The sequence below is a fragment of the Plectropomus leopardus genome, chromosome 21, assembly GCF_026936395.1.
Source record: "Plectropomus leopardus strain MGB_pleo_1.0 chromosome 21, ASM2693639v1, whole genome shotgun sequence".
NCBI classification, from domain to species: domain Eukaryota; kingdom Metazoa; phylum Chordata; class Actinopteri; order Perciformes; family Serranidae; genus Plectropomus; species Plectropomus leopardus.
This window is the reverse complement of record NC_142196.1, coordinates 5415772-5440972: the sequence shown is the minus strand read 5'-3', so window position 1 is coordinate 5440972 and position 25201 is coordinate 5415772. Positions and strand designations below refer to the sequence as shown.

The 25201-nt window shown below is 40.2% G+C and overlaps 2 protein-coding genes across 20 annotated transcripts in view; both read left to right on the top strand.

The window, feature by feature from the left end:
- The window catches only part of svila (supervillin a), a 101277-nt gene extending 87966 nt beyond the window's left edge, over positions 1-13311 (top strand). For 15 of the 17 annotated variants that reach the window (XM_088072292.1, XM_088072282.1, XM_088072293.1 and 12 more), the window contains 15 exons: positions 778-925; positions 1007-1152; positions 1304-1479; positions 2542-2692; positions 3150-3429; positions 5236-5390; positions 5494-5599; positions 6868-7075; positions 7305-7438; positions 7557-7712; positions 8295-8438; positions 9172-9293; positions 9610-9765; positions 10770-10790; positions 12345-13311. In XM_088072292.1, the coding sequence (XP_087928418.1) occupies positions 778-925; positions 1007-1152; positions 1304-1479; positions 2542-2692; positions 3150-3429; positions 5236-5390; positions 5494-5599; positions 6868-7075; positions 7305-7438; positions 7557-7712; positions 8295-8438; positions 9172-9293; positions 9610-9765; positions 10770-10790; positions 12345-12431 (2190 nt within the window). In that variant the 3' untranslated portion in view covers positions 12432-13311. The remainder of the gene's footprint in view (positions 1-777; positions 926-1006; positions 1153-1303; positions 1480-2541; positions 2693-3149; positions 3430-5235; positions 5391-5493; positions 5600-6867; positions 7076-7304; positions 7439-7556; positions 7713-8294; positions 8439-9171; positions 9294-9609; positions 9766-10769; positions 10791-12344) is intronic. The other 2 variants (XM_088072281.1, XM_088072294.1) reach the window with 1 other exon arrangement.
- Positions 13312-13390: 79 nt separating this feature from the next.
- Positions 13391-25201, top strand: part of LOC148185983 (uncharacterized) — a 34599-nt gene continuing 22788 nt past the window's right edge. Inside the window, exons 1-2 of one of the 3 annotated variants that reach the window (XR_015775426.1) lie at positions 13414-13497; positions 18965-19062. Coding sequence is in view for 1 of the 3 variants with exons in the window: in XM_088072299.1 (XP_087928425.1) it covers positions 13465-13497 (33 nt within the window). In the remaining 2 variants the exon portion in view is untranslated. Of the gene's footprint in view, positions 13498-18964; positions 19063-25201 lie in introns of all 3 variants that reach the window. The other 2 variants (XM_088072299.1, XR_015775425.1) reach the window with 2 other exon arrangements.

The following is a 25201-nucleotide window of genomic DNA, read 5'->3' as shown; positions in this document are numbered from 1 at the left end:
TGTGTATGTGTGTCTGGGGGTTGTTGCAGGAAGCAGACACAAAATACGGCTATTGTTTAAAGCCTGGTCTGATGAGCTGTGATTGGCTGAACAGAGCGCTGACCTCAATTGGACATAAAGGAATGCTCTGTGCCACGGCCTTCATTCTTTATGAGGGGGTTGTTTGAGATTAGGTCATTAGAGTTTGCAGACTCTTCTTCCTGAGTCATGAACATGAACTTTTTTCCCTCAAAACCATCAGGTAGTCTACGGTTTGAGAAAATAAACCTAAAAATACTGTATGTGTAGATGCACAAACAACAACTTGGACTCAAAAATTAACTTATTGAATGTTGATGGTCATAGGTCATAGGTCAAAGGTCAATGTGACCTTGGATTCTGCTCATTCTCGTGAACATGATATCTCAAGAACACCTTGAGGGAATTTCTTCAAATTTGGCACAAGCATCTGTTTACATTCTACAATGAATAAAGTAGATTTTGGTGGCCAAAGGTCAAGGTCAGTGTGAATTTGTATCCATTTCATTCTCAAATGTGATATCTCAAGAGAACCTTGAGGGAATTTCTTCAAATTTGGCACAAACTCCCACTTGGACTCAACAATATACTATTTCTAAATTGGAGGTTGAAGGTCAAGGTCACAATGACCTTGCTATATATCCAGAAGGTCAAAGGTCATCCATGTTTCCATAGGCATGGATGTAAACTGTAAGTTCATCTTGACTGGTGCGTGTAGGCATACAAGGCTTTAATTTTAGTTCTCTGACATTTTTTCAGGCTTCAGAGTTGGCAAACTTCATCCAGAGAAAGAGAGATCTGGGGTGCCGAGCTAACTACGTCCAGGTCATCGAGGAGGGTGTCAGCACACACAGCCATGCTGCCAAGGACTTTTGGAAGATTCTGGGAGGGCAGTCGAGTTATCAGTGTAAGGATTTGTATTGATAAACTCACAACAGTCCTGGAAGCAGTGAAATGCAAGCTGATCCTCTTTTCTGTCTTCTTGCAGCTGCGGGAACACCAGATGAAGACGAGCTGTATGAGGGAGCCATTGTAGAGACAAACTGTATTTATCGCCTGATGGATGACAAACTGGTCCCAGATGATGATTTCTGGGCCAAGGTGCCTCGATGTTCCCTGCTCAACCCCAAGGAGGTCAGACAACCTGACGAGTATAAACACGTTAAACAAAACATTTATCCTGACTGTTAAAAATCAGCCTGGGATTTAAAGCCACTATGTATATAAAAAATGACACTGTTGGGTTGCAGAAATAAAAATCGTCTTTCTCTCTGTTTCTGTGCAGGTTCTGGTGTTTGACTTTGGTAGTGAGATGTACATATGGCACGGAAAAGAAGTCACACTGGCACAGAGGAAGGTGGCCTTCCAGCTGGCCAAGCACCTGTGGAATGGCACCTTCGACTACACAAACTGTGACATCAACCCGCTTGACCCGGGAGAGTGCAACCCACTCATACCCAAGTATGGAAACATACTGCATCGTTATAAAACTGTATGTGTGTGCACGCACAGTTTTCAGTGATTTAGGAGGTTTCGAAACACCTGATAGACAGAGAGAGATGATGCAAAAACATGTAATGAAAAACAGTGTGTTAAATTACCACATTTTGCAACAGTTTCTACTGAAGGTGTTTATCAAGCATTAGAGTCATGATATGTAATACTATTAAACAGATATTTGCATATGTGTAGGCCATGGGGGAACAATTTTGTATAAGTCCTCTGTAATCCAGTATTGACTAATCACGTTTGAGCGACAGGTAAACAGTCCATGTGGAGAGAAGGAACACTTTGGCTACAGCTAAGAATGATTAAGCTTTTTATGAGCTTTTTAAATTGTATTTATCTTCGTGTATGCAGACATCTGTTTATAAAGATTAGCCAAAAAACCTGGCACAAAGAAGCGCAAGTTTTGCACCCACTATCCACTGGCCAGATTGGATTTCCCAAATATTGACTATTGTCATCAGATCAATAGCTGATGAGTTTTCAAGGCACAATATGAAATGATTCCTTTACACTAAAGCGTCAGGCTGAAACATCCGATTACAAAAAGGTTGCTGGTAAAATTTTCTGCCACTTAGTGTATACTTATCGAAGGAACATTTATATGCGTTTCCAGTGTTTTTGTATGTGATTTTTAAATATCAGATAACGACAAATTAGTTCTTCTACTTGTGTCATGATGGATGTTTCCCAGTGACCACGACTCTGTACAGTCTGTAAAACCTGCAATGCAGTTTATCGTATTTACACTTATGTGTTTAGAGTTTTATTTTGTGTGCAGATGTATGCAGTGGTTCAGCCCACCTTTAAATAAGGTGTTCAAAAAACTGCTTAACCACCAAAAAACATGTTATTAGTCAGAGGGTAGAACTCCAGTCTGACTTGATGGCCTCAGTGTTTCTCATATTTGTCATTAACAAGCAAATTCAACATATGGCTGCTGGACAGTGAATTGAGAACATTTGATGGAAGGACGGGTATTGTGTGGTTGAAGTACTGTGTCCTCCTCACCTGTAGGAAAGGTCAGGGCCGACCTGACTGGGCGGTGTTCGGCAGACTGACTCAACACAATGAAACCACGCTGTTCAAAGAGAAGTTCCTGGACTGGAGCGACTCCAGGAAAACACCCAGTCCCACAAAAAACAATGACCATGCCGCTGATCAAAAGGTACCAAAATGTAACACAGAGTCAGACTGATTATAGTAATACTAATAAAATACGTATTACTATAATCAGTCTGACACAAAGGATAATGTAAATATTTGACATTCTCTCAACAAATGAAATAAATCAATAAATGAATAAAAAAGTAATTTATGCATAATGCGATACAGCCCTTCTATAATGACAAAGACAATAACAGATAAAGAAAAGTAACAAAGTAAAAAGTAACAATTACACCTGCACTTTTGCATCTGTTCCTTGACCCTAACCTGCCCATTCCCCATGGGTCTCTCTTGAATTTCAATTATACATGCACAAAGTTTCTTCCACATGCATTATAGAATTTAAAGGAAAACAAGCATGAATACAGATTCATATCATATTTCTAGCTAAGTCTGGTGCCGCCTCAAATGATATGTACATTCTATCCTCCTATTTCTATCCTTCGTGTCCACCCCAGGAGCAATCCACCTCTGATCACCCCCACGCGTACAACGCCTCCCTGATGCTGCCCGTCCATCAGGCGCCCATCTGCACCAAACTGGACGGTTTCAACGTGGGCCGCGGTTACGGTCTGGTGGAGGCTGAGGAGTGGCGTAGCTACGAGATCACCACGCTAGCGGTGGAGGTGTGGCACATCCTGGAGTTCGACTACAGCCGCCTGCCGCGCCAGAGCATCGGCCAGTTTCACGAGGGCGACACGTACGTGATGAAGTGGAAGTACATGGTCAGCACTGCAGGTAGGTGTCATCTATTTACACATATGCACCATCACTTATACACACAGACGGGAGGAGCTTGAGTTCTATTTAAATAGTCAATAAAGCTTTATTCATGATTTAATTCAAGAACCTAATATTGTTAAACTACTGCACTGCCTAATATGGCACTAATAAGATCATTTGCAGTTTTCCTCCTCCCAAGAAGCACTGCATGACCCTAGTTTTTATGTGGCTTACTGTAAACGTAGGCCACTTAAACTGCACATCATAGCCTTCTCTGAAATACCTCTGACTCACTCTGAATATGTCCATCTTTGATTGAGACCCCATTGTTCTCTGTTCCAGACATTTAATGATGTGGTTGAATTGCCTCTGCTGTTCTATTCTCTACAGTAGTGGATCAAAGTAGTTAACCATGAAAGAGTCTCCCAACTAGTTTACATTAAATCATCCATTTCAAATGAGATTAACGTCTGAAGTACTCTGCTCAGCCTGTTGACCCCACGACCCGGCCCCGGTTAAGCAGATGAAAATGGATCGATGGAAATTAGATTAACAATCATTTCTATGCCTCCTCGCTGGCGTCAGCTGTGGCCAGAGGCATTATTTTTGGGGTTGCACAACTTATTATTATGATGCCATATCCTTAAGGCCTTATGGGAATTTCTTTAAATTCTGCAAAAACATCCACTTGGACTTAACGATGAACTGATTAGAATTTTGTGGTCAGAGGTCAAGGTCACTCTGACCTCATCCGTCTCATTCTTATGAACACAAAGGCCTTAATGGAGCTAGCTCAAATTTGGCACAAACGTCCACTTGGACTCAAGGATAAAGTGATTAGAATTTAGTAGTCAGAGGTCACTGTGACCTTTTCTGTCTCAATCTTTTGAACACACGACCTCAAGAACACCCTGAGGGAATTTATTCAAACTTGGCACAAACGTTTACTTGGGCTCAGCAATGAGCTGATTAGAGCCTTGTGGTCAAAGGTCAATTTGACCTCATATTTGTTGCATTCTCATGTATACGATATGTGAAGAACAGGGGAAGAGGGAACTGTTTCAAATTTGGCATAAAGGTCCACTTGGACTCAAAAAAGAGCTGATTTGAATTTAGTAATTAAAGGTCAAAGGTTATTGTGACCTCCACCATCTCATTCTTGTGAACACAAGGGCCTTAAGGGAACTAATTTAAATTTGGCCCAAACATCCACTTGGACTCAAGGATGGACTGATCAGAATGTCTTTGTCAAAGTTCACTATGACCTCACAAAACACAAATGTTTTGACCGTAACTCAAAAATGTATTTGCAAATTATGAAAAAAATTCACACAAATGTTTTACTGGAGAAAATGGCGAAGTGAGTACATGTCATATGCAAAAGGTCAAAGGTCAATTTCACTGTGACATCATGATGTTTTGCAAAAACACTTTTTTGGCCATTATTAAGTGCCAAAACTTGGAGAGAAGGGGATAAATGTGGTCAGATACTGAATTAGTGACACTAATTTTAAGTGTCTATCTTCTGTGATCTTCTGTGCTGCCGAGTAAGATGTGTGTGACGCATCAATGTTTTAGAATATGCAGCTTATTTGCAGCAACATTCATGTTTAAAGCGCTGTCAGTTGTCATGGTTACATGTGAGTGTGGAAAGACATGGATTGTTAACAATTTTACTGGTTCACTGAGTCCTGCAGCCACAAGACGGTAATTCTAGTCTCATAAGATCCTGTTCCATGATTAGTCCTGTACGCAGCACTGAATAGTTCTCACATGTTAGTCAGACATTAAATCTTTCTAACAATCTCTCTCCATCATCAGTTGGAAGGAGACAGAACCCTGAGCAGCAGAAGACAGCAGGGGCTGGGAAGGAGAAGTGCTGCTACTTCTTCTGGCAGGGCCGCAACTCCACGGTCAGCGAGAAGGGAACGTCAGCGCTGATGACCGTGGAGCTGGACGAGGAGCGAGGAGCACAGGTACGCCAGAGAGCATGTTTGTATGTGTTTTCTTTGTCTGTCCATTTTTGTATATATAGTTGTGTGAGCTTTACTCCTTACCTATCACTTCATCTTCCTCCAGGTTCAGGTGCAGCAGGGGAAGGAGCCGCCATGTTTCCTGCAGTGCTTCAAAGGAGGGATGGTCATCCACTCGGGGAAGAGAGAAGAGGAGGAGGAGAACTCCCAAAGTAAGCTGACATTACAGCTTTAATACCATTTTACATGCTTTCATTCTTCATTTTTTGATAATTTTGGCTGTGTTCATGCACATGGCATATATTTTTGCAAGACTCTGTATTTTTGATTAATCTTCTTTAATCAGCTCAGCTCCTACAATAAGTGTAAAATACACTGTAAAAACAAAACTGTGGCATGTGCCCTTGAAACCCATTCAAACTGCAATGTTTCATCCCACAGCCATCAAAGCATAGAAACATGCATTGCATTATTTCTGGGTATGGTGTTACCATATTTGGCATATGGAGAAAATACATGCTATTTCCATTTGATGTTGTTTAAAATAATAATCTCAGCGAAAGTAGAAAATTATATAAAAGTATAATGTTTTTTATAGCCTGATTTTGAAAAGTTCATTTAGTATGTAGAGTGATATGTGTATGGATATTTGACACTGCACAAAAAATAATACTGTCTAAAAATCAACATTGCTGCTAATCATTGACATATCCTTGGCTGTGATAATCAGAAAATAAAAATAATCTGCTTCGCATTTAGTATAATGAAAATAATTATTTTTTAAATTAAAAACATAGTGGCATCATGATAAAACCTGTCGTATAAAAGGTTAAAATTCTGAAAATTAATGAATATTTGATATTTATGATTAGGACTGATGTTAGTTAAAAAAATAACTCAATGAAAGTAAAAAATGAAATGGAGTTTTGTGCACAGAGAGATACAAGTGTGTGTAATATTAAAATTAGCCTTAAGGGAACTAGTCACCAATCATCAAGACAGTTTGCTCTGTGCTGCTATTCCATCTTTCTTTTCTACAGATTTAATAAGCTAATAGTCTGTTTAGAGGTCCATATTTTGCTTGATCTTTGACTGTTCTCAATGAATAAAAGTCACACTGTGGCAGTCATATAAATTTATAATCGACCCATAAAGAGTGACTCATACAGTATATATGAGAACTGTGTTGTGGCTCAGAGAAGAAATGGATTGCGAGAACAGCAACCCTCCTGAGGGAAAAACACTGAAACTTTCCGGACCTCCATATTTTCCCACACGTCAAAAAAATAAAAAACAGAGCTCTTGTGTTCTTTTGGCAACAAGTTACACGTTAATAAAGAATTTTCCTTTTTTTCACAGTTAATGTGAACAAATTTTTTGAGATATGAGCATTAGCAAGATAGCCTAAAATGTAAAAAAAACATTTAGTTACGTTAGTGTGTATGTCCTTCAACCCTCGCCCTGCCCCTGCTCCCCTCAGGTGACTGGCGTCTGTATTGTGTGCGAGGGGAGGTGGAGGTGGAGGGCCACCTGCTGGAGGTAGCCTGTCACTGCAGCAGTCTGCGCTCCAGAGTCTCGATGGTGCTGCTGAGCGTTAGCCAGGCCCTCATCTACCTGTGGCACGGCTGCAAGTCTCAGCCACACACACGGGACGTGGCACGCACCGCCGCCAACAAAATCAAAGAGCTGTGAGTGGAAACTTCATTTTCTCCCTTTTAAGTATTCAGTCAGCACAAGTCAAAGTGACCCAAGAGGTGAAATTCAAACGAGTGGAATTTTTCCATTTGACTTCTGCCAACAAATAACCGAAAAGTTCCTTGATCCTCTATTGATTGCCTTGATGCATTTGGATAAATCCATCTCTGATTTGTTTTCATAGTGCTGTTCTCATCAGTCTGTATATTTGTCTTTGCGCAGCTGTCCTCTGGAGACAGGCCTCCACAGCAGCAGCAAGGTGACCATCAGGGAGTTTGATGAGGGAGCCGAGCCCACAGGATTCTGGGAACCTCTCGGGAGGCGGGACAGGAAAACGTACGACTGCATGCTGCAAGGTGGGAGAACCAAAGCGCATGAAACCCAAAGACTGATTTTAACATTGATTGTTAATTAAGCTGTGGATGGTATGATTAACTTATTATTATTATGTATTTGTTGACCTTTGACCCTCAGACCCAGGGAGATTTAACTTCTCACCACGTCTGTACCAGCTGAGCAGCAGCTCAGGGGAGTTTGCAGCTGTGGAGTTTCTGTATCCTGCCAGGAACCCCAAGGAGGTCAACTCGATGCCGTTCTTGCAGGAGGACCTTTATGCAGCCTCACAGCCAGGTGCACACATGCATTCATCTTACTGTGCATGTGAAGATAATAATAGGATCTTTTATATAACAGGTTTTTAAAACATGTTCACGTGTTCTAATGTATTTTTCTTCATTTCTTCACTTCAGCTTTAATTGTAAAAGAAATAAATTTAATTTTACTCATTAAATGACATCACAGCCCAACTTAATTTATTTTTATACATTAACACGGGACCTAAACAAACATTTGTTATACAGATTTCTTAAATTTGTTAATGAAATAATTGTGACTAAAATATGTTCAGAGATGGATATTTTACTGTTGAAAAAAAATGTGTCAGTGCAAAACTGTTTCGTAATAGCCTCAAACATATCTTTGGCCTGTCCCAAGCATGTCTTAAAAAAAATCAAACCAAGCTGTTAGATTTCAGAGGTTTCAATGCATCTGTAAGGCGCATGAGCGCAGCACAAGAAAACTGATGTCGAAACTAACTCCTAACCATGAATCAGCTGCCTGAAAAAATGATGAGCGGCCACTTAAGCTAAACTGTCCTCACTCTGAAAGTCTAATTATGGTGTCCTCATCTTGTTTTCTTTCTGTGATGTTCAGCCCTGTTCCTGGTGGACAACCATCACGAGGTGTATCTGTGGCAGGGCTGGTGGCCTCAGGACAGTGAGAGCACCGGCTCAGCCCGAATCCGCTGGGATTCAGACAGGAAGTGTGCCATGGAGACAGTGCTGCAGTACTGTAAAGGTATTCCACTTCAATATTCCAGTTATTAGATACATAAAACATTATCTGTTATTGACTGCTGTGTAACATTCTATATTTTTTTTATTGTTTTGTTTATTTTTTAATTGCAAGACAAAAGACACAACATTGACAAAACTAATAAAATCCAATATAACAATAACAACATGAAATAAGAACACTGAAAATAGGTCAGTCAACTAAATTTCCACAAGGGTCGAGGCTGTTGATTTGATGTTAGTATATGCGGTGTGTGTGTGTGTGTCTGTCTGTCTGTCTCTGTGTCTGTCTCTGTGTCTGTGTCTGTGTCTGTGTCTGTGTGTATACGCGTGTGTGTGCATAAGCATATGTATATATATTCTAAACCTGTCATTCTGGTATGTTGGAGAGAAAGAAATGGGGAAAAACATAAATGAAGTCATTAATTAATTAGTAAACATAAAAAGAAAGAAAAGACAAGAAATAAATGAATGAACAGATAGTTAATCAATAAAAATGAATAAATTAAATAAGAAAAAGGTGAGGGGGGTTTATGAGATACAACATTTTAGCTTTTTCTTTCTTAATTGAATAATTGAATGTTACATTGAGAATACCCTCAGACAGCGGCACAACAATGAATATGAACTGCAGTGCAGAATTACCACAGCAATGACTGCTAGGTGCCAAAATGTTCCGAAAATGAGAAAATCTGTGTCTTTAAAACTGCCATTCTGCTGCTGTTTTGTTCTCACAGAAAAGAATGAGAAGAAACCTCCCAAAGCGTATCTGATCCACGCTGGTCTGGAGCCACTCACCTTCACCAACATGTTCCCCAGCTGGGAGCACAGAGAGGACATCGCTGAGATCACTGAGAGGGTGAGTGAGTGGATCACATCATATAATCTGATTAATTCCGTCATCTGATATGAACCCAGATTGCTCACAGTGTCTGCCTTTTTGTACAAAGAAGAGACTTCCAGATCAGTCCAGGTGTAAAGCATCATCCCTCACTGATTTCCTAATTAAATTTATCATCTAAGATCCGGCTCTGGTGCTTTTTGTGTTGAAAAATAACAGATTTTGTGTGTGTGTGTGTGTGTGTGTGTGTGTGTGTGTGTGTGTGTGTGTGTGTGTGTGTGTGTGTGTGTGTGTGTGTGTGTGTGTGTGTGTGTGTGTGTGTTTGTGTTGGCAGGAGGCAGAGGTGTGTAACCAGATTATCCTGGTGGAGGACGTGTTGGCCAGGCTGTGTAAGACCACGTACCCCCTGGCAGATCTTCTGGCCCGGCCGCTGCCCGAAGGAGTCGACCCTCTGCGTCTAGAGGTCTACCTGTCTGATGAGGACTTTGAAGTAAGAACCTGCAGTCTACATGCTGTCACTGATGTTACTTAACGATGATAAACCACACCCACATCCACAATTTAACCCCTTGATAACTCATTTCTTTCAAAAACATTAAATGAGGGAGGCAAGCAACCTAACAAGAAATGGCCCAAAAAATAGCAAGAAATTCATAAAAAAAACTTACAAATAAGTTAGTTAAAATAAAATAAAAATAAAATTCATCATAATGATATAAACTAGAAATAATAATAATAATAAAAACAGAAAATGAGTCAAGAAACTGCTTAAACAATTCTATTTCTCCTGTTTTCTGTGATATCACTTTAAATATATAGGAGAATAATAAATATAGCTGTCTAAACATTTTCCCCCTGTTTTTTGGTAATATCCACTTGTCACCTTTTACTAATTTTTTGCAGTTTGCGGGACATTTCTTGCCAAGATGTTCATTATGATTTTTACCATGTTTGTGAAATACATCAAACTGATTTTTGTAGGTTTCAGAGGTTTAAATACTTGCGAAAGGCGTCAAAACAGTGCACAAGAAAACCAGTGTTGACCAAAAAACAAAGCAGGAAACTCTTAAAAGATTACAAGAATAAAAAAAATAAGCAAAAACACAACAAAATGAGTCAAGGAAGTGCTTAATAATCAAATTTTTATTATTTTTTTATTTGACATAATTTCCAATATATAAATAATATGTCTAAACGTAGCACAAGAAAAGTGATGTCAATTCAGGTGTTAAAGCGTTAAACATTATATATAGTATATAATTTAGCAGCTAAATAGTTTAATATTTCCCTCTTATGTCTGTTGACACCAAAACAGATAGAAGGGTGAATATTGGACTTATGGCTGTGTATTAATTTTTCATCTTTTTCAGATTTCCCTCCTGTTCACTGCCCTCCTTACTTTTTGTAATCTTGTCTTCTGTCATTTTCTGCCATCTTTTCTCCATCTTACTGTCTTTTTATGAACTTATCTACTTCATTCATTCCACCCTCCAGGGTGTAGGGGCTTATGGGAAGGTGAGTCATCTGACGTGAGCATGGATGACCTGGACTAGTGCTCCTGTTGCACAGCATCATCTCTCCTCCCTCAGTTTAAAGGAATACTTCACGCCCCAGACGACCATTTGTATATCAGTCATTTACCTATTTTAGTGTGAATTCTTGAAGAATACTTCTTCTCACATGCCTTCACAATGGACGAAGAGTCCAAAAATAAAGAAAATTCTTGATGATTTGAGGTAATAGGGGTCCATGTTTAACAATTGTAAAAATAAAACGAAATACAAACTTTCACACAAGTCTTGCATGATAATCGAAGTTTAACTTATCCAGCCGTTTACTCTGTACTTTCCAAACAGACAGTCCTTTTCCAACAGGGAATTGAAAGTGAAACTTGTCACTGACAAAAACAGTAATTTTATCTGGTTTAACTAACCAATCAATGCAGCAGTAGACCAGCGGCTCCTGAGTTAGTTTTGTGTAACTCTGTAATTGAAGTCTTTTGACAGGTTAATTTGAATTTGCCAAAGTAACACGTTAACACAAATAAAGTAAGAGTTTAAGGCAGCAGTAGAGCAACAGCTCCTGTATTCAGTGAGGTAAAATCGCTGTTTTCGTCAATGGAGTCTGGTTTAAAGACAGCATGGGTAAGTTTCACTCTCAGTTTTAAATGCTGAGGTTTTAGCATTGTATATAAATCAGGGATAGTTGTCCATATTGTAGTAGGTTCTATGCAAAATTTGGAAAGTCTTTAAGATAGTGTGGGAATATTCTTTCTATATCGACATAGTATTGGGTTGTGTATAGAAATTGGATAGCAATTTCTATACTTCTTTCAATTCCTTTTTAAACATGTGGTATCTAAGCTTGCTTGAGTGTTTGGTTATTGAGATTAATGTAGATGTATCGGCCTACTTTTTGTCTTTTTGTTTTTGTTCATTGCACTTGGTCGTAAAGCTTTTGCTTTTTGGGAAGTCATGAGAATACAACTGCATAAATGAGACTTGGATTATACTGTACAGTTCTGTGAGAGTTTGTAAACAGATGTTTTGATATAGTTTTGCTTTTATTAAAGGTGGACCCCTATTACTCTGCTGATTAAGAATTCTCCTAGTTTTTTCATCCTTCATTCATCATGAGGGCATGCAAGTAGAAGAAAGTTCTCTTCACAAATTTAATTAAACACCAGGTAACTAAGAGATACTCATGTGGTCATTTTGGTGGTGATGTATTCCTTTAACCATAATCCATTTTCTTTCCAACTCTTCATCATCTCTTTTTGTTTATCTGCTCTCTGATAAAACGTCTAATTCTTTTCCCGTTTAGCATGTTCACTCACTCTATGAGCTGGTGTGGAAACTACTGAATCCTTCAGATATTAGCTCTTAAACCATATTTAATAGGGATTTGAACTGAAGAATGATGTTCATTGTCTCACTCGTGCATGAGTGTGTTCTCAGAGGTTACTCATTACTTGCAATGCAAGCTGGGGGATTGTTTGGTTTGAAATCCGAAACAATCTGTACGGTCAACAATAGTGTGAATGCTGAATATGCGCGGCTGTTTCCACAGAAAGCCCTGGACATGAGCAGAGAGGAGTACGGAGCTTTGCCTGGCTGGAAGCAGGTGAACTTGAAGAAAGCGAAAGGACTTTTCTGATTGGCTGATCTGAAGACACCAGGATGTTGTTCTGTCTCATGTGTTTACGTCACATGACGGAGGCTCAGGGGCTGCTCCTCCTGAGTTAACCGACGGAGGGTTGAGGACTGATGGAGTGATGAAGGTATGGAAGAGATGATCAGTGAATGAGAGATGTGCCAGCTTCTTGCGCTGCAGATTTCCCTCCCATCTGCCTTTTTTTTTGTGTTTTGGTCGTAGAAGTAGGAGACAAATGTAGGCGAATGCACTTCTGATTAAATGTGTTCTTTAAAGTCACACTCTAGAAGATTCAGATGACGTCCATAAGCATGGAGTGCAGGTCCAAGAACTTTACTGAATTTGATGTTGATGTATGTACATATGTACCATATGCGCCACAGCCCAGTGCCCGTATACTGTCAGCCATGCAGCCATGTGTTTCACACACTCCACATCACACTCTCTGCTATTCCTCTGTTTGTTTGTGCGTTACAATTAATTTATATTTATCAAATCCACATTTTTTAAAAAAGCTCCATGAATATTCACCGAGCTAAAATTGAATGAATAAACTATGTAATTAATGCGGAGGTTTGTGTCATATGTTGATAAATAGCAGATATTACAGAGTGCTGTACAGTTCACCATTTGCCATTTACAAATCAAGCGATGCAGCTTTATTTGGATGCATCCAGTTTTTGTTTCAGACGGGAAAAAGGATACAGGCTCAATGAAAGGCAAAGACGGCGATTATGAAATGTATCTGATTTTTCAGTCATACGGTGTATAGTGCCTTGCTTTTGTGTACAGTTTATATACAGATCCTAGTCTGCATTTTGAAGACTTTTTGTGATATAAAGAAATATTAGAAAAATAAACTCTGAATGTTGGAAAGCCACAACATTTCTGTTGCCTTTTTGTTTTCTTCATGGTGCAAATTTAACTTATTCATATACTGTATTTTGAATTCTTAGATTCATATCATGAGCTTCAGTATGTGACCAGTAGATCCAGTAGAGGGCAGTATGATACTAATTTCTGTGGATTCGAGACAATGAAGCGGACAGAAGCTCCCGATGGATTCACAGTGAGTCATATTTAAATATGAGATTACTCTTTCACTATCAACAACAAGGGACACGGTGTATGTGTGTCACTATTCTCTTGTCAAACTTATAGTCCACTGAAGGACAAGACAAACAGTAGCAGAGGATAATTCTGAAAGCTAAACAGATGATTTGCACAGTTAACCAAAAAAAACAAACATTTTTCCTGCTTCAAATTCTGTTTTTTTCTTATATAATTACCTTAATCTATAATTTATTCATGCCTCTTATTCAAATGAAGCTGATGAAAAATTCTGGTTAAAGTAGGGGGAAAAAAATGATACCAAATAAGTTGGGAATTACCACTGTAGCTCTTAGGTGATTATATTAAAAAGAACAAAAGCTGATTGAAAATGATTCATATTCCTTTCTCACAGCAGATATTTTTATTTGTCGTTTTATGAAAAGCACAGGTGTTACTAATAACATTAATGACGGCTCTGTTCTATTCAGGTGTTCCTATAAGCCGTGAGTGTGACTGTGAGCCAGTCTCAAACTGAGGCAGCTAACTGGAATTCAGCCATCATCAATTGTATTATTTACACCTGTATTTCATTGTTGTCCATCGTGTAAACGGCAAACAAGGTAGATCTTTGGGAAAGAAAAGAAAAGCAGGAAGGTTTACTGATCAAACATTTCAAAATATGAAGCCTGATTTGCTGCTGTGTTTACTCTGACAGAGACGTGTGTCTTTGAGTTTTTAGTACCTAAAAAGCAATGTAAGTATACTATGTACACATTTGTGCAGTACTTAAGCACAAATTTGAGGTATTTGCACTTGAGTGTCTTTATTTCATGATCCTTTATACTTCCAATATTGTACATTTACTCCACTACAAAGACTTTTTCATACAAAACAGGATAAAGTTATGCACTGTTAGAGACTAAAGCACCATGAAAAGTATAACTAACGTCATGTATACTTTGTACCATACAAAGTATGTACACGGGCACACACTCATGCACACACACACACACACACACACACACACACACACACACAAAGTGTATATATATATATATATATATATATATATATATATATATATATATAGCTTTAGTCACTTGTTACTTCACACATTCAGATTTCTAATACAAAATCTGAATAAAACTGATAATCTATGATATATCTTTATAGATTAAATCATTCAGCAGTATATAAAGTAATTCAAATGCTATGCTATGTCAGCCATTATGATGAACACATTAAGGCAAGATTTTGAATCTAGTAATCAAATACATATCACTGGCACTTTTTGACTATTTCTGCTTTTGTTATTTTATTTTGTTGATACTTTTGTACTTTTACTAAATTAAGAGTTTGAATTGAGGACTGTTAGTTGTAACTTCTACACCATAGTATTGCCACTTTTACTTAAGTAAAAGATCTGAATACTTCTTCCCTCACAGATCATGTTTTTGATAATGTTAATTTAATTCATTTATACCTGTTTTTTTATGGTTTCTTTCCCACTGTTTGGTCAGTTACATATCTGGGGGGGGTTTGGGGTGGAGTTTCAGGTTCTTATGTCCTTATTTAATTGTTTTGTTTCCAAAGCGTGCATAACAGAAAAGGTCTGGTACCAGGCAGTTAACATCTTACACAGCCAAAGTAGATGCTCAGTCAGAGCATAAAAAACAAGTGTTTATGCTGTGTAAATTGTGCCTTTAGACGACCAGGACAGACCTATCTTTATAAAAATACTGCTGAGAAAGTCATCATGTTTTCCTGTCAGTCTCATAATAACACCTGTGTGGCTCTGATCATGGCTCCTCTGGGTTTTCGTACGCTGTAACAACCCACAGAACCGTTCAGCCTGTTTGCCTCACATATGGCAGCTTTATGGATTCTGTTAAAAGCTCAATTACCTATGTGAAGTCACAGGTGAAAGCTGCGATCAGCCTTCCAACCTGTCAAACTTCACAGCCTCATTTTCCAGGCTGTCCTCCAACTCTTTACACACACACACACACACACACACACACACACACACACACACAAGCTGAAAGCTCTCAGATGTTCTCAATATCAGCCGTTGGCCTGTGTTGAGGAACAAGAGCAATTAGAGGGGAATTTCATGCAATCACAGTAGAACAATATACACAGCAGGTTTCTGTTCATCCAACTGTTGCTCGAGTGTTGCTCAATATTTTAACAGCCTCACTGACAGCCTGCCCCGAAACAGCAACAAGAGAAAGAAGAAGCTGCTGCCTTTTCCAAAAAGGTTGGCAAGGCGCTGCATGGTTCTCGCTGTTTTTCATCTGCTCGCCCTCTCTTGCATGCTAAGTTGTTGGATGCTGAGCCTGCGCTGGATTATTCGTTTGCACATGCCTCCTCTGAACTCCTCTGGCCTGTGAGGAGTTTGATGTGCGACATGGAGCATATCCGCCCACCCGCTCCTCCACACCCACTCAGTGCAGCATGCTCCAACAACCAACCCCCCTCCCCAACACCTTCTCCACCCCGCCTGTCTCTGTCTCCAGGAAGACCGTAGGATGTACAGTATGGTACTGCGCACACACACTCTGCCAGGTGTGTGTATTATCTGTGAGACCGTTTTGACTCTGAGCCCAGTTTCTGTGCTGAGCTCCAACCAGCTTTTCTTTTGATACAATCCCTTTACAGGATGCAGAAACATGAATGCAAAACACCCTGACACACACACACACACACACACACACCTGTACAGTACACCATGTGGATACACACACACAGAGGATCTAGCAGTGTAGTAGATGTACTAAAAAACCTACCAGAATCGGATGCAAACTGAAGGTCAGCAATCTCACAAAGAAAAATGAAACTGGTTGGAAGTCATCAAGTACATGTATTCAGGTGCTAAAGAATCAGCTCACCCAAATGACCAAAAGTTTTAGTTTGCGCTAGTCACATTTGAAAAAGAAAATCACTGTCAATGATTTCACGATTCTTCTGGATAATCCATAAAGCGCACCGTCCAGAGTTTTCAAAGGGACTTTTTCTTTGATAGAGAACATTTCCATTTTGCCATTATTTCCTGTGAGATGTGAAATTTTATGACTTGGTTAAAATAGTTTCAAAATCCCCTTGTTAACTTTTATGTGTCGCATCGAGCACAGTTAAACTCTCCTGCAGTTAATTTCAGGGCTTACAAGTACATTTATCCCACAGACACAGACACAGACACACACACACACACACACACATACACACAGACACAGTATCTGATCCACAGAAATATATCTGAGAAAATAGTTAAGTTTGCTTTTGAATGTGGATACAGTTGTTAGAGATCTCAGGTCATCAGCATTGCTCCAGGAGCAAAGTAACCCGATCTGGGTCTTATTCTTTTTCCAGTTTGGTTTTTTAAACTCTTTAAATCAGCTAAGAATAGACTGTGGACTGCTTACCCATTGCCAGTAGAGCAAAGCTGTGTACACGGCCCTGCAGCAGATGAGCATGCATGTATAGTTGTGTTGGTGTGTCAGTTTGACGTCACAGACAGGCCGGAGAACAGGTGGACAAGCATCATGGAGAGAGGTCTGTGAAAACTTAACGGTGGTTACTTCTCTCTTACTTATTTCTTCAGTCTCTCTTTCAGTTCAGAGTGATTTGAATTGACGTTTTAGTGTTGCTTTGGCGGAGGTTAATTAGTGGAGGAATGTCACTGTATCCCGCCACTTAAGGCACCTGATTTACCCAGGTGCTGTGTTTCCATCAATGCCGATCAGAGCCAGAGGAGATACATACTGGTGTCTACTGCAGAGTCATTTGAAAAACAGATGTTAGCAGGTGTGTTAGTGAACTTTTTGTGCCGTGGGAATAAGGTTTTAGACTATATAAAGCTCCCCCCACTACCAAAAAGACAATTATTTTCACTGGTTGATACTAAGGACTCTTTGTGACGAGTGAATTGACCCAGAATGTGTGAAACTGGTGGAGTGCACCCTTAAGCCCTGTGAATATAATAAAGCAATACATATAACACTATAAAAGGGGGCATTGTGCATCAGGGCTTCTTTTGTAACGTCCTATGTTTATACCGTATTGTGGCCTCTAGTGAAGTCAGGGTCTGAATATTTGCCATAAAAAATAAATGGAACTTGAACAAAAACCATCACGTCCTCGATTAGTATGTGACAGCGCTTCATAGCGAGCCTCCACAGACAGCGATTCTGCACCTCTGAGGCAGTGGCGGGGAAAGGTGAAACTGTAATGTTTGTGATTAATTATTAGATTATGCAAAGGGTAATTAAAATATCAGTCAATATTTACCGGGCCATATGCCACGGGCGCTTTTGCAGCCATGGCTCGCCTGTGAATTTTAATATCCCAAACAGGGGGTGAAAGGCGCCCTTTGGCAGGTATCTCCCTAATGCTCTTAACCATCTGTCGACGCTCAGCCCACTTCCACACTAACATAATGTTTTGTTTATGATAACAGTGTTAATTCAACACAGGCTTAGGTGCAAAATGGCACAGTTGAGCTTTAGCACCATTTATTCCACAATATTTGCATTTGGCGGCGTGCCTGCCCAGCGGCACTCCTCCCCTCTCCTCCTCTCCTCCTCTCCTCAATCCACACAAGATGACAAGCAGCGAACAATGAGAGTCCAAATAAGGCTTAGCACATATTCTTCTGCGTGCTGTGTTTCCTTTTTGTTCACAGTTTCTATTTATGTGTGGATTATCAGCTGCTTTCGGCATCACAATGGAGCTGCAGCTTCCTCTCCTTCGACAATTCCTTCTCTCCTGATTCCTCCTCTCCTCCTCCTCTGATGCCTCCTCTCCTCTCCTGTTTTTTTAATTCTATCTCCTCTCTTGATTCCCTCTTCTCTCCTCTCTCTCCATGGGTACTCATCTACTTTCCTAATTCCTCCTCTCCTTCCCTGATTCCTCCCCCCCTCCATTTTTACTCCTCTCCTCTCATGATTCCTACTTTTTCTCCTTTCCTCCTTCTTTTCTTCTCCTCTCCTCTCCTCTCCTCTCCTCTCTTGAGTCCTATCCTGTCTCCTCTCCTTTCCTGATTCTGCTTCTTCTCTCTGCCTCCTCCCTCCTGATTCCTCTCCTCTCTCAATTCCTACTCCACTACTCTCCTGATTCCTTCTTTTTCCTGTCCTCCTCTTCCTCCTTTCCTCTCCTCTCCTCTCCTCTCCTCTCCTCTCCTCTCCCTCTTTGGGTTGGAAAAAAGCTCTAAGCCCCACACTTCCTGTCCAAAGTCTCAGAAAGCCACTTCAAAGACCTGGGCCTGAGATGATTTATGGGAAATGAATTTCAGAAAGGAGACTTTTTTTCTCTTTTCTGGTGCCCTGGGCTCTTAGTGGTAAGCTCTGCTTGTTAACCCAGATTTAGATCTCTACCCTGATGGAGCCCATAAAGTGGTGTGGATTTATATAATGTGGAGCGCAGCCACGTGCCTCAGGTCCCCTCGCTCACTGTGTCTCTCCTCTGTCTCCTGTCCAATTTAGACCTGGACGGTCACTTTGAAAGCTGGAAGGAGGCTCTGCAGCACCTGGGGCACATCAACTCCAGCAGACCACACACTGCAGCCCAGGCTCTAAAGAAGGTTAGACTTTAGTCCCCAGGTTTATGATGGAATTAACCTCGAGATGGAAAATAAGAAAGTAAAAGTTAGTTCTGGGCAGGGCTGCAACTAAAGAGTATTTTTTAACAAAATAATCTTAAACTTGAGGGCCACATAGAAACTTTTTTCCAGAGCTATGAACTGTATATCAGATAGTGACCATGTCCTCAGTCTCACCAGCCTCTTCGAAAATATACAGATTTTTTTTTTTTAACAAATAAGTTTTTTGTTAAGTTTTTTTTTCACAAACTTTATAGTGGTTACTTTTTTTTGTATATCCATTACTTATTCAGTCTCTCTTTCAAACCCTGTGCTGAATAATTTCAATTAATGTCTTAATGCTGCTCATGAGGAAATGGATGGTAATTAGTTGTGGCTAATCATTAAATCTTGCTGGTAAAGGGGCTGAAATTAGCAGGTTCACATGGGTGTTGTGTTTCCATTAATGCCAATCAGAGCCAGAGGCGATACATACCAGTGACTACTACAGAGTCATTTGGTGTGAATGCTTGTCATTGTTACCTTTTCCATTACATTTAAAAGCAAGATGACAGCGAGTGTAAGCAGGTTTTTTTGTGCAGTGGGAACGAGACTGTTGTATGGTTTATTATTTAAAGATTCACTATGCAGGAATTGTTGGTTACTATCTGTATGCATTCAAACATGGCTCCTCCTCCTTACAATGCTTGGATGTACACTGGAAGCTACTGTTGTAGGAGCGTCACATTTGTTGTCATGGAAAAGAAAGGCTATTTGACAACTTTGAAATAAAAACGGGCTGGTGGTCTGTATGATATTCAAAACATAGGCATCCCAAGAATGGCCTTTTTAGAAAGTCCTGTGTTTGTTTGACCCATCCACCACCCCAATCTATTTCCTTATGCAGACTTTTGGTCTTTATACCTCTTCTGTCTTTACTTCCATCAGCACGTTGGTCATGAGAGCACATCCTTCCTGCTTATGTGGGTTGTATTATAAATTCTATTTTGTTACTTTTCGTAGGTGAACATACAAACAGTGCATAAAAACAGCCTGACCTGATCATAATGTAGACAAAATCACCACCACACGCTTCATAAGTGATGATCAAGAGCAATAATTCTTGTATGAGTCATACATTGTTGTTTTTTTAGGAAAGTCCTGCATAGTACACCTTTAAATATCTATGTAGAAAACAGGAAGCCGTGAGCTTTGACTGATCAGCCACTTGAAGTGATGACTGATAGAAACACTGCAGAAAGAGAGACAAACCGCTTTACTTTATGAGTCTGGGATGTCCTTACAGTGTCCTACTCATTTCCTGGGACATTCCCTTGAATGAACTTTGTAAACTGGTACTAATTATGGGGAAAGCTCCTTGAAAGAACTGCCTCATTTAAACCAAAGTAAATATACCATCATGGTTCATTTATTATTGGAAACTTTATTCTTGTTGTTGAATAGTATTCTTGTGACATGTTCAGTTGTCCTGATGTGCACTGACTAAAAGCACTCTCTTATGCTGGCTATTAATTGTTATTGGTTGGCTGGAAGAGTGCAAACTGAGCATGGTCCCTATTTTTCATATTATTAGTATATTAGAACCAAATTAAACAGTTCTTGAGAGGAAATAACCAGGAAATTACAGACCCATGAAATAAAGTGTTACAAAACCCCACAATTATCAAAGATATGTGTTGATGAAGACTGTGAAATGTGGTTGAAACTTCTGGACAAAGCTGGATATATATATATATATATATATATATATATATATATATATATATATATATATATATATTCTAGACCAGTGGTTTCCAGCCTGAAATGACCTCTTTTCTATCATTTAGTGAACTGAGTATGCCTCACAATGGATCAGCAACTGATAAACCGAACAATCATCTCAAATTGTGAACTCCATTACTGCAGGAAATTGGTGTTTAACAAGTGATGAATTGGATGAATTTTGAGCAGATAATAATCTTACAAATTACGTACTTAAATGACTTTTGCTACTCAATTATTTCCATTACTAATCTCAAAAAATATAATATTTAAATCATTAATCTTTTGATTTAATTATTAGTCCCCTCGTTCCGAAAGATGATACAAAAAAAGCCCCGTCAAATTTTCTTATGCATCTTCAAATGCCTTGTTTTGTCCAACCAATAGTGGAAAATATGTATAAGATTTTTTTATATTTTTGCGCAGTAAAGGACTTAAAGTAATTTTTTTCTTTTGAAGTTTAGTTTTAATAATAAAAACTACTTTTCTTTCAGTGCTCAGCAAGGGTTGACTTTTTCTCTACCTCAGTAGTTACTTTAATGAATTAAGTATTGTTATAGTCTGCATTTTAGCATTCATTTCTTATTTTGCGGTTCCAGTGTGAGCACATTACATCATGTAAACATGGTTAGCGTGAGAACGTGCTGTGAAATGTGGATTTAAGTTGAAGACAGAAGTCACATTAATCGCTTCATCTAGGAAGAAGGAGAAGGTTAACTGCTGATACTTGAAGGTTCTGCCAATCACGGAATCAGTCAAAAGCATCTCAGCCTTTTAGAGGAGCTCCCCCATGATGCACTTCACCATTAGGTGTGACTCTGCGTGTGTGTGTGCAATTCCAAGTGCGCACCACACCTCCAAATCGAAGCCTTTGGACCGGAGTCAAGAGACTGCCCTCCTACCGCCACCTGGCATCATTAGAGGCTCTGATCCTCTAATCAACACCAACAAACACACTCCCCTCCCTCCGCCTGCTCCTCCATCCGTCCTCCCCTCCACCTCTCCACCCTGCGGTCCTGCCCTGGGCCTGGCAGCCTGCTGTGGGGAGCAGACTAGTGGATGGGTTTTTTGGGGGGTTGGGGGAGGGTGCTGCTAGCCAGGTGGGTGATGATGAGTGCAGACCCAGCAGACAGCATGCTGGGTGGTGCTGGGTGAGGGATTTAGAGAAGATTTAGAGAATTGCAGTGCAGTTCCACTCACGTACGTGATACTTTGTTTTCCGTCACACGCTCGCTGTAAAAGTTATTTTCTGCTAGACCAGTTGGCCAGAGGTGGATTTTTTGGATTTTGTAAAGCAGGAAGAGGTTGCTTGTGTCATCTAAAAAACATGTGCCAGTCAGAACTTAAATGAGCTTGACATCAAACGTTTTTTTGGTGTGTGTTTGCAAGGAAAAGAGGGTCAGGTGTATAATTTGAGACGCGCAGGGTTCCAAACAAAAACACAAAAAGCCGTAACCAAGAGGAGAGAGTGACTCAGCCTCGGGACTCGCTGTTGTGCTCTCCAAAACCCAAAGCCGGGGAAACAAAAACACCGGGCTTCTCTCTTTAGTTAAACTCCAAATGGGACGTGTGTGTTATCCCGCTCCAACTGCTCAGCCGCACTATAAAGAGTGATGAGGAGACAACATGAAAACTCTCGGGCCCCCAAACAGCACATTTCCTTATGGCACAGTTCACCCTCAGGTGACAAACAGGCTTGTTTAATGCCCCCTCCCCGACCCACACACACACACACACACATATACACACATCAACACACCCGGACGCTAACTGGAGAGAAAGCTGCAGCGAGCAAACAGCTGGCTGCTGTCTGAAGCATAATTAGTGGTTAATAAAAGAGGCTAATAAGGACTTACCTTCAATAGTCAATAGCTAAATGAAATTAGTCAGAGAGGAGACGAGGATCTACAGAGTCTGGCGGGCTGATTGGACTGATAGGATGAGTGACCTACACCTGTCCTCCAAAGCTGCTTTGACTTTTTCTGTTAAGGGATTGGAAAATAGATCAAGGAAAAGACATTGTGCAGTGTCGTATTACTCTGTTGCTCTGTAAGGCTTCAGATGTGATGCAAGACTCAGTTGAGTTCATTTTCACTCTTTGGTCCGTCATGTCTCTAGGTGGCGATGTCATTGAAATCTTACAACTGTTAGATGGATTGCCATTTACTGTAAAGACGTGGCAGCCTGAATTGCGTCAGGTGGCATCAGTTGAGGACGTGGCCAGAGAGAATCTTTTATGTCTGCATGATACACTGCTGAGCGGCTTCAGGTTGAAACGCTGCTGGTAATGATGTGATATAAAGAACATGAAGGCACCTATAGGGTGGAATGGTCAGTGGATGGATTCAACAAACCCTAACCATGTGCTTTAGTTGATGTTCCGGCATTGCTGGTGGCATCCTGAAATGGACACCGAAGGATACCTCGGAGTTGGACATGCCTTGGATGCACTTAAGCGATGCACTTCAGACCATGCACTATCAACTGTTAAAATAGGGCCTTCACTCTTCTATGGACAAAACCTAATGTTTTTACTTAAGAAAAACATTGTGCTCTGTTATTCTCATTTAACGCGATTGTTATCGTAGAATTCTTAGAAAAGTCATCATCAAGAAAAAATTCTGCTCTTCTGAATTTACAAGATCTTGGTAATTCAGAAAAACAGGGCCCCTTGTTTGTTTGTTTGATGGTTGGTTGGTTGGTTGGTTGGCTTGTTGGGTGTTTGGTTGGTTGGCTTGCTGGTTGGCTTGCTGGATTGTTGGTTGGTTTATTTAGTGAAGTAAGACAAGACGGGTGAGAACAGACAAGACAGGACAGAGTTTAATACACTGTGTGACATGACAGACAAACAAATAAGACCATCATAGAGGAGGGAAGGAAAATAAATAAATGAATAAATAAATAAATAGAAAGCAAAGATAATCAAGGCCTTGCTGTATGAGACACAGAAAGGCCAGTAAGCTGTGTAGGGTTGTTGGTGTTGTGTGTGTGTATGCGTGTGTGTTTTTTTCTGTAATGCTCTTTGCAGCAACTTTTTGTCACATTAATACAAGACGTACCTTACCTGTGCTTTAGTATAGTCATTGTAGCTGCAGTCTAAGATTATTGCCACAGTCTCAGATTCACATACACTTCATTTAAAGCTGCTCTTTGTCAGCTCCATATAGAACATAACAGAAAGGTTTGGAGAAAAACACGATATGTTTAGCTTTGCAAGTACATAACAGCTGTTACAAGCAGAAATATTACTATACAAACACCACATAACATTGCAATTTGAATTCCCTGACAGTTGCCAAATGAAGTCATCACACCCATAAGAGCTTTCCAGTGTTTATGACATCGTGTTGTGATTAGAGTAACACTCATTGACTACTTAATGTTACCATAATGACCCTCTATAAACACTACATCTACATTATTGACTGTCAAGATATCAAGTGACACCTCATCTGCAACCTAGTGCAGTTCTCTGAAAGATATACTTGCCTAAATCTGATCCTGTCCACTCCCATGATGTCCTCGCTGACCTCAGCTCGGCCACACCTCTGCTCAGCTGTGAATACCACCTGCCCTGTTGTGCTCGCTGCAGCTCACTGTGGCCTGATCACTGCTGCGATTTACTCTCAGCACCTGAGTGCCAGAACTCATAAATATATATATACTAAAAACCTGTAAACTCCCTCCATCCATAAAAATGATTAAAGTCCCTGTTTTGGTTAACTCCGTGCCCTCCCACCACAACTGGATTTGATTTGTCAGTGCAAACCAGATGCAGGTGATGTTCCGCGTTCTCTTCCAGGGATGCAGTAAATCAAAACCAGGACAGGTCTGAATCTGATGAGCTCTGCGACGAACCTGATACCCACTCAGGTCTTGGCCAGGACCTGTGGACATACCTATGGGCTTAGGGCTTTAGATTCCCCAGGGGATGGCAATGTGCTGTCTTTACCCTGAACTCAATGCTACAGCTCGCAGTTGTTTTATTACCACCTAGTAAGCACTAATTCAGCCAGGGACGCAGAATGATGCAAGCCAAAGCAATCCGCTGAGTGTGGGTAGCTTTCAGCGCATTTCCATTTACCAGATAGCTGTGATCCTGCGCTGTCAGCTTTAAAAAGCTTATCGGCTGGGGAGGCACTGGAGCAGTGTTGGGCTCGTGACACAAAAAAAATTAAGATGTTACTCACTGCTCATTTTAATGGTACTCAAAGTTCTGCCTTGGAGCAGTTCATGTGCTTTTAGCAATCCTTCTGAAATGAGGATGAGATGATACTCCTCTCATTTCTTTACATTTTATATCACAGTAGCTGTGGTGCTTTTGGTATTTAACATTTAAAGCTGCACTAATCAATAG